The sequence below is a fragment of the Miniopterus schreibersii genome (assembly GCF_964146895.1).
Source record: "Miniopterus schreibersii genome assembly, chromosome: 3".
Taxonomy (NCBI): domain Eukaryota; kingdom Metazoa; phylum Chordata; class Mammalia; order Chiroptera; family Miniopteridae; genus Miniopterus; species Miniopterus schreibersii.
The window spans coordinates 62903131-62915784 of NC_138103.1; the positions used below are offsets into that span (position 1 = coordinate 62903131).

The 12654-nt window shown below is 39.4% G+C and overlaps 1 protein-coding gene across 1 annotated transcript in view; it reads right to left on the reverse strand.

The window, feature by feature from the left end:
- Window positions 1–11042: 11042 nt before the first annotated feature.
- Window positions 11043–12654, reverse strand: part of MSH3 (mutS homolog 3) — a gene marked incomplete at both ends in the record, with an annotated part of 71899 nt that continues 70287 nt past the window's right edge. The window contains 1 exon segment of the mRNA XM_081132599.1: window positions 11043–11203. Within this exon segment, the coding sequence (XP_080988725.1) occupies window positions 11043–11203 (161 nt within the window).

A 12654-nucleotide genomic window follows, 5' to 3' on the forward strand; every position in this document is an offset into this window, starting at 1 on the left:
GTTTTACTTGGGTTAGTGGCCTGATTTCTTTTTCAGGTCCATCCTTACTGCTCTTCCAAAATAAAATTTGGACTCTGAAGTGTCCTGGATAATGGATTTTCCACTGTAGCACATCAACTGTGTAAACCATCGCCGGCCAACAGGCTGGTGGCTTTAAAAAATTACTACCGCAGGAAAAAAATCACGCTAAAATCTACTACATTACACACCGCGCTCGAATTTGTTTCGGTCGGCTAATGGCGTTCTTTTTCTATGAAACATCTCATTTCTGTGACACTAAACAAGTAAGCGGAAAGGCTGGGGAAACACTGTAGATGCCACACAGCGGTCCTAGCCGAGTGGGAGAGAGAACCTGCCAGCAGAGGACACGGATCCCGGGCTCGGGTCAGCCCCACCCGGTGGCCAGCATGGGCAAGCCACTCACCTGTCAGATTCAAAGTCAGAGAAAGCACGTCCAGCGAAGAGCACGCATGGCTCTCAGTGAGGAGTTAATGTTAAACACTGTTTGGGGGAAAATACCGGGCATTTTCAAGATGGTTAATCACACTCTGTACTTGAACATTAGGGCATCTTTCCTGAGATGAATCTAAGAGGAAAACCTAATGTCCCCCACCCTCTTCTTGTAAAAAAAAATGAGGTCAGGAATAGCAGGGAAGACTCAGAGGCAGCAAGGATAAATGGGAGTTTTATTTGACCCAAAGCTAGGAGAAAATTAATTTGGACAAATGTCATTGATAATCAACATTTACAGCTTTTCTTATTAATAAACAGCAAGTTCATGTTCCTATAAACCTGAAGTTATCAAACATGAAAACCAACACCATTGCAGTTGTACCTACTACAGGAACGTTCCACATCTGGGTCTCATCCTCACTGACCAAGAAGCTCATGTGATCATTCCCCACCCCGTGTGAGTAACTTTTCTCTAATTCACAAACTGGCAGGTAACGGGGGACAAACAGGGTTAAGGATTTCGCCTAAAGTAATAAGACATACAATAACTGCTATTTTATTTTTAAATTTTATTTAATTAAAACCTTTCTCCAATTTTCTGAAAAATTTGTAATCTTCATTAAGATTACAAGAAAAGTAAAATGAACACCCATATACTCTTCACCTAGACAACCATCAATATTTTGCCATATTTCCCCTTCCTTCCTCCCTCCTCACCCTACAAACACACACACTTTTTTTCCTGAACCATCTGAAAATTAATTGCAGACATTGTGACACTTCATCCCTAAATACTTAAGATTCTTACCTCTGAAGAAGAAAAATACTCTCCTACATAATCAGAATAAAATGTATTACACTCAAGAAATTTAACACTGATATATTACTATTCACATGTGACCCTCAGGAGCATGATGTACCCTTCATTTCTGGAGTTTCTCCATCCTGTGGCTGGAGCCCCATACAGGGCAGGGGAGACAGGGAATGCTCCCCAGGGATCACGGAGCCTTCGGGGAACCGCTCTGGTCGAGTGGCACTGAGGACCTGCAGTTAGCTACAGCCCCTGGGACGGGCTTGCTATGGTTTAACTAACACTGCTGTCAACTTGATCCATTTAATAATCAGTAACTACATAACATAAACTTATGAAATGTTGCTAGCTTAGGAGCACTCTGGCCACTTTTTCAAAGTTCAAATACTGTTATTTACGCCTCAATTTTCTATGTTTGCTAATATTCCCCTGACCACAGAGCGAGAAGATTAAACTTTCCCACCTCTGCAACCACTCCGAGTTCCTCGGAATCACATCGACTGGTTTCATTCCTGACAGGCCGCGAGCTGACAAAATGAACAAGCCTTTGGCTGATAGTACAGCTCTGGTAAGGCAAATGTTTTGGGCTCTATGATTCTCAAGAATCAGAAGAACAGGCAAACACTGGATAAGATTTCAGTGCTGTAGTTTAAGGGTCACACCTAGGTGCCTTCTAGAAGCCCTCCAGCAACGAGCGGTCCCACTGGCCATCTCGGGAACTGAAGAATGCTGCTGGGGAAGACAGTTAAGGGTGAGCTTTCAAGTCAGAGAGAAAGGATGAATAATCAGTCCCCACAAAAGCTAGCTAATTGGTTATTGCAGGGGGAAAAAACAAAAACAAAAAACCAAAGATGTGTCCCTACTCAAACCATATTCCAAAATAAATGTATATGGATTTAAAAGTTTAATGTAAAAATAGGAACCACAGACACACTGAGCAGTATACAGGAAATTTAATCTCTAGGCAGGCCGGCGGGTCACTGCATGGACATGGCACCAAAGCATACGTGTACAGCGAAGCTTCGTGGTACCATTGTGCCTCGTGGTGTCAGAGGGTCTTACAGGGTTTCTGCCCTTCAGGAGGCCAGGCCAGATGTCACAGGCTCTTACATGTATTTTTATTAAGCAATGGGCCCAAGCCTACTATTAGGCCAGTGGTTTTCAAACATCTTTTTAGCTGTTAAATCCTTTGTTCAAATAAAATTTTACAAAGAAATTCACTCTGCAGATGAGATCAAAGGTCTGATTTGGTTAAAAACCTAGCACTGTTAGGCCCTTTCCCCATCCAGAGGGGGCTCTGAGGGACTCCTAAGCCCTGAAGATCAGCCCGAAAGCCACTGCACTCGGAGCCAACACATTTCCTATTACAACTCTGTTTTTCCACTGCACCTGATGGTAGAAATGCTGGCTCGTTAACCAGTCATGGAGGCCCCTGGGGAAGTATGTGTTTGTAACTAGGAGAATTGTTTACTGATAAAAATATTTTCTGTTAACTTCTCTTAAGAAATATATAGTATGTTTATTTTTCTGATAAATTTCAACAATATAACTTTAAATGATTCTGATGAACACAGAATTTTATCACTAAACACATTTTCCTTTTAGTCTTTGTTCCTAGGAAACAACTGTATAGCATTTAATATTACCAAGTAGCAACCCTGAGTTTATCTTATGTTTCTATCCTTATTTCTCTTTGATCCACTGTCTTTGGATAGCATTTTGCTCTTACAGTATCTCCCTCTATTGTATATACCCCAGTTAACTGCCTAAAATAAGTTTCTGGAGCAAGGTAGGGTATAAATTAATTAACAAAAAGTTTGTAATTTTTTATTAACTCAACAAGCATTTATGAGACATATTCCTGAACAATGATTCTAAAATTTTTCAAATGTTAAAATCTGTTAGAGATTTTAAAAAATATGTTAGAGATTTAAAGAAGTCCAGAACATATGTCATTATTACCATTCCGTCTGTATTTATACCCAAATGTAATGAAAAATGTATGTTAGGTTTCATCTTAGAGTTAGTTTGCTCTGAGTAGACAGGTTACAGTCATGTGATTAAGGAAAAAAAATCACTCTGATATTTTTAGGAGTGACAGCTGACTAATCTTTCTAATCCCCCTATTCCCTCCTCACCTATAACTTTATATAGGTCAATAATGCTTAATAAAGAAAGCACCCATGGAGGAAATAAATGATTAGTTTTTTAAATTAGTTTCTAAAATCAAAAACATTTTCATGAAAACCTGAACAAGAGTTTGTTTTTATGAGATCTTGATATTTTAAGATAACATTCTAGATGTTGCTAAATTATACCCAATGGGGTGGGCCTCTGTTCCTTCAAATCACAATCTCTGGGCCTTATGCAAGAAAAACGCTAACATAAGGGAGAAACACTGCAATTACGGCAGGGGTGGGGGAGATTTTCATACTGAATAATAAGAAATTGGAGCCTAGGTATCAAAATTGTTAAATAGAGGCAATGATTATATTGCATCGGTTTTGACATACTTTAAGTGCTTTTAAAATAATTGTAGGTTCTTTATAGAAATAAATAAAATTTACCCTTTTTAGGTGTGTAACTCAGTGGTCTTAAGCACACTCACAATGTTATATAGCCATCACTACTATCCACCAGCAGAACTTTTTCTTCATCGCAAAACAAAAACTCTGTATCCATTAAAAACATAACTCCCCATCCTTCCCTGCCCCCAGCCCCTGGTTGCTGCAATTTTATTACAGTTTTGGGGAATGTTTCTGCGGCTGTTAAACCTGAATAATGATTTTTCAAATAAAATTTAAAAATCTACTTTCTGTCTCAATGAATTTGTGTATTCTAGGTCCTTCATGTAAATGGAATTATACCCTATTTGTCTTCTAAGTGCTTTGTATAGGAGGGTTTTATGTCAGCTTGTGCTGTCTTCTTTTTGAAACTGAAGATGCTCTATTCACTTCACTTTGCTAAAAACTTTGCAGAATTCTGTGCAGTACGATTATCTACATTTCTTGGGGGGGGGGTGTTGTATATTAAGTATGTTTTACAAAAGGAAAATAATCTCCTGAATAACAAAGTACTCTAACTTTTGAGAAGGATAGTGTAACTATGGAAGAAAAAAACACACAAAAGTTAACGTCCGAGAAGAAAAAAGGCTGCAAAAGAATACCAAGTATTAAAAGTTGCGTAGATACTGCAAGGTGTTTAAGAGGTATAAAAATGTGAAGTAGATCTGTATTGCATTTAATAAAACATAACCATTAACCCAGAAATGGAATGAAATCACAAATGATTTATCACTATATGTGTGCATTTTTTAAGAGCCTGGAAGGCCATATACCTAACAAACAATGATTTTTCAAGTGGTAAAATTACAGGTGATTTCATTGTTTTTCCTTTTCGAGCTTTTCTATAGTTTTAAATTTTGCACAATGAACAACAATTACAGTGTAATTAGAAAAAGCAATGGTATTTTTAAAAATCACAAATGATACATTTAAAAACATTTCATTGTATCATTACATTAAGACAAAGTAATTACCAGGTTAAAGAGCTTTCTTTAAGCAATATCAAAAATACTTTATTAGCAGCAATGACATTTTTATAATAGACAAGAAAAAGCTTCTGTTCTCTAGTATAACTGTCTCCAGTAACAGTTGCAATCAGAGCATACTGTAGTATGTAAAGTCAATTTACAAAAGCTCTAACACTGAATTGCAAATACAGCCAAACAAAAACCACTGTAGCAATCTTTCTATTTCAATTGAAATATTATTGAGAATCAAGACACCAATCCAGGGAAATGCCAAACTTGTACTGGCTCACAAGAAACCATGTTCACTGGAACCTTCTACAAAGCACATGGAGACCATTTATGAAGGACACTAGTGTTTTCCTATCAAAGGAAACCCACTGTGTGCCGACCAGGCGGATGATCACTCTCTAACACATCCACTAGTCTACTCTGTGGGAAAGGCCAGAGAATGTCAAAGGAAAATATCAACAGAGCAAATGCTCTTTACCAACCTTAACTATATCTGTGAAAACCACAAGTAATTAAGGCCATCAAAGCAAGGATAAGATTAATCAGAGCAATCAATAAGATCAATAGAGGGGAACATAAAGATACATCCTTATAACTGAACTCATATTATGAGCTCGAGCAAATATCAATCTCTTGGATTCTGTTTTTCCTTCTGTAAAATATCAAGAATTGAAATTGAACAATGGCTCCTAAATCTAGATATGTTTCAGATTTAGGTTTTTAAATACAGAGTCCAAGGGTCTCCTTCATCATACCAGTTACAACAGTATCTCCAGGGGATCTGTACTTAAAATCCAAGCAAACCAAACACGAAAATGGCTATGAGGCATTAAGTTCATACAACCACTTCCCATCAAAAAGATTTCCTGTTGGCTACGACATGATGACAGGAGCTAAATAAAGCACAGAGACATTCATAGGTAACATTTCTGATGCCAATAAAACTCGTAACAGCCTACTTCTTGAGTTAAATATCACATACCATGTGGTTCTTAGTGCTGGTATTTACTACCGAATAGAAGATGTGCACTGATTCAAGATGTGTTTTTCCAGAGGGTATGTGTTTTCCAGAAGGTATGTGTTTTTTAATAGAGAACAAATACTCCACAGTAGGTGCTCAGTCAATATTTGCTGAATTAAACTAAACTGGGCAAACAAACCAGTTATCCACACAGGCAAAGGCAAATATTTAAAATAAGTTAAGCATTTGGATGCCTATTACCTTCCAATTTTTTCTCAAAATACACACACTGGTGCCGTTCTGAGTACATGGCATTCCTGAAGCTGGGTGTCATAAGAGAGAGTTTACATGGGCAACATGGCATGAAAATTATTAACCAGGGACCACTTAATGTAAAAAGCCCTTTCTACCAACGTTTAATTGACATAAATAGACATCAATTATGCTGAGAGAAGCCAACTGTTTTACTTTTTTAAAACCAGACTTAATAATTCATTGCTTTTCTAAAACTTACTTGCTGAGTCTAAAAAGTGGAGTGAGGTTTAAGTTTGCATTTATCAGGATAATAAACAACAGATCTTTTTTCAGTGATGTATTCAAAGATGGTAATGAACCTTAGAAATATGTGTCTGGAACTAGGTCACTGCTGAGCACATAGATCACAATACACTGATATAAATACACCAATTAGAGTCAAACGTGCATGTTTGCCATAATTCTACTTTGAAAAAAAAATGCTTCTTATTAAGGAAAAGGCTGATATGAGGTTACAACATTCAGAAAAAAAAAAAGATTTCTAAAGTTTTCTGTTTACAGCTTTTCATGCATTTATTTATACTTCTTATAGCACAATGCACAGCACATAGTAGGCACTCACTGAGTATTTACAAATGCATGAATTTAGGCCTAGTGTTGTAAATGTCCAATTAATAATACAAAAATAACCAATTTAAAAATAAAGTTTAGAGACAAATTTTATGTATTTAAAATGTTTTTTAATGGTTTTTCTATAGGGCACAAAAAGGATTTGAAGTGATTTAGAATAATGACATATTTATACTGGAAGAATGACAATGAATGTGAAACTAGGATTATAAGCCATACAGTAAATTCTCAAATTTAAGACAGCAAATTTAGCACAAGCTTTTAAAATGTGAATTGTTGGGTCTCATGCCGGAGATTCCAGTTTAATGGGTCTGTGGTAGGCCTTAGAAAGTAGCATTTTTAACAAGCATCCCTGATTCTGATGCAGCTGTTCTAAGAATCATGCTAGAGATATATTCCCAGGTAAGAAGAGAAGGGGAAAACTAACACAGATTTCCTTCTACACCTGAGCCTTGGATTTAGCTCTTGCCTTCTTGGCAGTCAAGACAAAAAGGAATTAAAGAGGAAGCAGCCACTAGTGATAACAGGAGGCCTGATGGTTTCTTGGGGAAGCCTATAAGCCATTTTAAATTACTGTAAACAGGCACAGCATGCATGTGCAGAGAAACAAATCCCTTGGCATGAACAAAAAGTGACTTATCTGATGGCACTGCATGTAAACAATATTAAGTAACAGAAATAAAAATATCTTTATGAGAAATTTTGGAGAAAATAAAGAAACACCATCAAATGGGTATTTCTTACTCTAATTTAATTGTAAAGCATAAGGTCAAACTTTTGCACACTGCTGGTGGGATTCTAAGTTGGTCCAGCCTCTTTGAAGAACAAAGAAAATGCCCATTCCTTACACTTCACAGTCCTGCACCTGAATAAAGCCTAGAATCAGAAAACTCATTTCTGTGCACTGGGAGATGTGTGCAAGGCAAGGATCAAGACTGTACCTGCAACAAATTGGAATCATGTGAAGTTTAAATCAAGGAAAATAAAGAACCTATGGCATATGCATACAATGGAATATCATCATTAGAGAAAAAAGGAGTGGGCTAGAATTTTATGTATCGATATAGACGAATTTCGTAAGTATAACATTCTGGGGGAAATTCACTTGCAGACGAATGCATAGTGTGATAAGGTACATATAAAATTTAAAAGCATACCAAATAATTCTATCTATCGTTTCAAAAAAACATCCCTACATAGGAAAAATAGAGAGAAATCCATGGGATGAAAGCCAGAGTCAAGAAGGGCGGTTACTCGGGATGGGGTGGAGGGAACAGGATTCGGGGCGTGATTGGTGATTCTTTAGTAGGGTGGTAGCTACAGGGGAAGTTGTTATGTCTGAAATATTTCATTATAAATAAATGGAAAATATGAGAGCATAATATTAAACCATAGCCTAGTAAAGGTCCTAGGGATATAACGGAACGTGTCCACACAGACCCCTTTCCAATGGTAACAGGAAGGGAGGCTGCGGGCGAGGGAGGGGACAGCGATCGGGCCCTTACACTGAGCGCGTCTCAGGCGGAGCTCTCCGAGGTTGAAGGGATCGAGGCACCTCTGGGTGGCAGATACACTGCAGCCAGTAAAAAGCGCAAGGCTAGCTTAGCCGGTCTGCTCAGTGGTTAGAGCATCGGTTCTCGGACTGCAGGGTCCCCGGTGCGATCCCGGCCGAGGGCACGTACGTACCTCACGGTTGCAGGCTTGGTCCCCGGCTCAAGTTGGGGCGCGTGCAGGAGGCAACCCATCGATGTGTGTCTCTCACACCGATGTTTCTCCCTCTCTCTCCTTTCCACTCTCCCTGAGAAGCAATGGAAAAAATATCCTCAGGTGAGAATTAAAAAAAAAGTTCATGACTGATCTGTATGAACTAATAGAGAAATGCCCCCGACATACTAAGAAATAAAGTCAAGCTACAATAACAGTAACGCTTAGCATAATCCCATTTTAAAAAGATTACGTGCACCTGTAAGTTTGTAAAATGTTATACAAAGAATGATCCAAAGCTGCTGACCTGGGGAGGAGGTGTGCATTGCACTTACACCCTACTTTACAGCTAAACAGTAACAGGAATGGCACTGCCAGTGCTGAAGCCTCCTCACACCACCGGAGTTTCTACAGTGACATGGAAATGTGGCGCCACCTCATCACGTCACAGCTTCACTGCTGTGCCGCATGCTACGGGTTAAGGTTACTTCTGAAATCAGATCCTCCTTCCTAAGTTCCCCGTCACCAAAAGCACGGCCCTTCTCTTCTCTCGCTCACCTGGGCCTGATGCCCGAGTGTCCGTGCGTCTTTGGTCATCCACCGCGGTCGCCAAGCCAAGGCCGTGCAGTCCAGGCCTCCGCCGCTCTCGGGCTCCCGCCCGCCTCCGTTTCCGCTCCGGGGAGAGCGCAGGGTCCCGGGGCGGCTGTCTCACATCCTCCCTGCACGGCTGCCTCACTGCTGCCAGGCTAACGCTCCTGAAACCTACCTGTGCCTGTCACATCACTGTCCCACCGCAGGCCGGCAAGGGCTCTCACTGTCTGCGGGCTGCTGTCTCCTTGCCTGACCTTGACTGAAGGGCCAGTTCATTCAACAGCCCCGTCCCCGAGCGCCTGCTGCGTGTGCACAGGGCAAAGCCCAGGCTCAGAGCGGGGACAGAAAGGTACCAAAAGGAAACTCAGCTTCTGGGAGCCGGAGACACAACAGCAGAGGTAACGCGCACAAATAACTGTAAAACTAGAGGTGGTGAGAGCGTCAATAAAAGGAAAAACACATGTGAGACGGAAGTGGAGAGATGAGAGAGATTAATTCTGCCTATGGGACTCGAGGTCTGAGCGAGATCTTGAACAACAGGTGATATTTTAACAGAAAAAACAACACAACAGCAGGAGGGACGCGTGAGTGAGGGCAGGCCGGGAAACTGCAGTCACTGACACGGCGAAGCAGCCGCCCGCCGCAAGCCTTCTTGTTTTAGGAGAAAAGTTCACCTGCGTTTTCTTTTCTATTACGTGTATCTAAAAGCCTCCCTAACTGCTGTTCTCCTCCCTAGGAAGATTCTCTTTCAGACCCTTCCCTCACTCAAGATGATTCTTCTTTTCTTTTCTGTTTTTCTCTTCTTATCTTTTTTCTCTTTATTAAATTTATGGCATTCTCCCTCACAATATAACCAAAATAAAATACCTAGTGTATTTTTCTTACAAAATAGAAGATTAATTACAATTTTAAAGAGTAAAGAAAGAGTCTTTACATTTCTCATGATGAGTTAACTTACAAATATGTGGAGATCAAAACACCTTGGTGATATGGCATCAAACAGAATTTAAGTTGTTTCGCTTTGTTCACTCTCAGACCAAAAACCAAGCTTTAAAGTATTTTAATGTCTACTCAAGTACATCAATATTAGCATGCGACATATTCTGATGTGATTCTGGGGTCAAATATTAAATAAATAGGAAGCTGGAGAGTAAATCAAATACTCTATATAAATAGCTTGACTATGCACTATGGACTATATTAACTTTTTTCTAAAAATGTAATGTAAGAAGTATAAGTAATACTTTAAGAACTAATAAATCTAATGTCTAACCACTATCTGTACACCTAAAGCTAATACAGTATTGAATGTCAACTGTAATGGAAAAAAAATTTTTTTTAAATAATATTGTGGTAAGTTTGAAATTACAATACTAGAATGAATGGGGTGATGACATTGTAAAAGATAAAAGTGTCAAATCACTATACTGAACACCTGAAACTAGTATAACTAATACAATATTGTATACCAACTATACTTAAATTAAACATTTTTAAGGCAAAAAATACTGCTGAATCTAAATTGATAAGTCTGTATAAATAGATTAAACTATGAATTCCAGTTAGAGAGACCAGGATATTTCAGCCATATCCCTAATAAGGCATGAAATATAGGTTTATATATTGCGGGTTAACACCTAGTCAGTTGCATGCAATGTTCTCAGAGTAAAAAGAATACGAGAAATTATCTTGGGCCAGTGACTTTGTCAATCTGTTCTTAGTTCCCACCTACAAAATAGGGAGAATGCACTAGTTTCCAGAATGGGCTCTACAGAGCCTGGCAGCCAAGTCCCCAAGCCTCCCACCTCTGATCCAGGCAGAGCAGGTTTGCATTTATGTTTAAATACTAATCTGCTACATAAAATTTTCTTTAAAGTAAGCATTCAGTAACTAAAAAGAACTGAAAAACTATGGACAAAAGGATCCTGTATCTCTCCTAGTACTAATATTCATGATGAAATGATATCTTTATGTTCCTAAGTTCTAAATATTTTAAGAACATATCTGTCCATCTAAATATGTACATAAAAAGAAAATGCATGTGACAATATGGGCTTGATTTATTTCAGAAATATATTCAAACAGAAGTAACACTTTTATCTCCTGGAAATGCCATCCACAATTCCAATGGTCGCTGCCTCTGCTGGAACATAGGAGCCAATCTGAGCCATGATCATAATCAGTGCAACTTGTGTTATGTAGGATCTCTTTCCACCCATGTTTGGTCCAATGATTATCATCACTCTCTCTGAGACCCCTAGAACATTAAAAAGCAATTTCACTATTGTACCAGAGGGGCTCTTAAGTAATATTTACAATTGATTCCATAAATGGGAATTCATTAGGCAAAACACTGCTCTGTGGTATTTAAATATTCGCCAATTAAGTATCACAGAGGGAAAGAGGACCTCTCTGTCTTCATCCCGATCTGTGCTATTGCAGAAAAGTGAATTCTTAGCAGCACACACAGTCGTTTCTAGACATTAAAAGGGGAAATAACAAGAAGCAACTGGAACTGGGTAACTACTATGACTTTCTCATTAAATATCCATTCATCTGACTATATGTGTGCTTTTTATATTGCTTACATTTAAAATCTATGAAGTTCTATTTGTCTATCTATCTTAAAACTACAGATATATGTCCAACTGCCCAAGGCCCTAATTTGGATTGGCATAACTATGTTGAAAATTTAAATAAAATGAACTGATTTTTTTTAATTGGCAAAAATTACGCAAGAAATAAAAAATATGCATAATCCTATATCTATTAAAAAAATTGAATCTGTAATTAAAAGCCCTTCCACAAGGAAAACTCCAAACCCAGATAACTCCCCAGTGAATTCTTGCAAACGAAAGAAATAGCACCAATCTTACAAAAACTATTCTAGAGAAGAGAACGAGAAGGGACTCTTCCTAAATCATTTCAGGAGGCAACATAATCTTGATACCCAAACACACACAACAAGAAAGAAAAATTATAGGCCAATTTTACACCTAAATAAACGTGCACAACTTCTTAATAAAATGTCAATAAGCCGAGATCCAAGATGGCAACAGACTGAGTGGAAGCTACCCTGACACTCTCCCAGGACCAATCTGGATTTACAACTAAAACACAGAAAAACGATCCTGAAAGCCAACTGAAGACAAGCTGGAGAGCACCCTCATAACCAAGGAGGAAAAGTGGAGACCACACAGGGACTGGTAGGAAGTGCGGAGGCACGAGAGGGCTGGCTGGGCTCCCACAGGCAACAGCTGAAGGTCCCCGGGGCAGATCTCAGCTGTGGGGGTTCCCACTGAGGACTCTGGGCCCTAAACCCCAGGCTGGGCACCAGAACTGAGAAAGGTGCCCACATAACATCTGGCTGTGAAAAGCAGCCAGGTTTCTGTCTGCCAGGGAGAGACGGCTAGAAATGCAGGTCCCTCTTAAGAGCCAATGCACAATGTTTCGTGTGCAGCCACTCACCTTGGGCTCCAGCGGAGGGAGGGCAGAGTGGACTGGAGCTGTGTGGGGAGAGACTGGGGTTGTGGGCTCTGGAGAGTGAGGCCAATGTGGATTCTTGTACCGAGTCATTCACCCAGACTGCGGGTGGTGAATTTTGGGCTTTTGCCTCGGGGGGGAAACAATTGCCCCACCCTGCTAGAAAGCCTCTTGCCCTGCCCAGAGGAGTTTCTATAGCCTGAGGCTTGTTAAGAGACTGGTAAC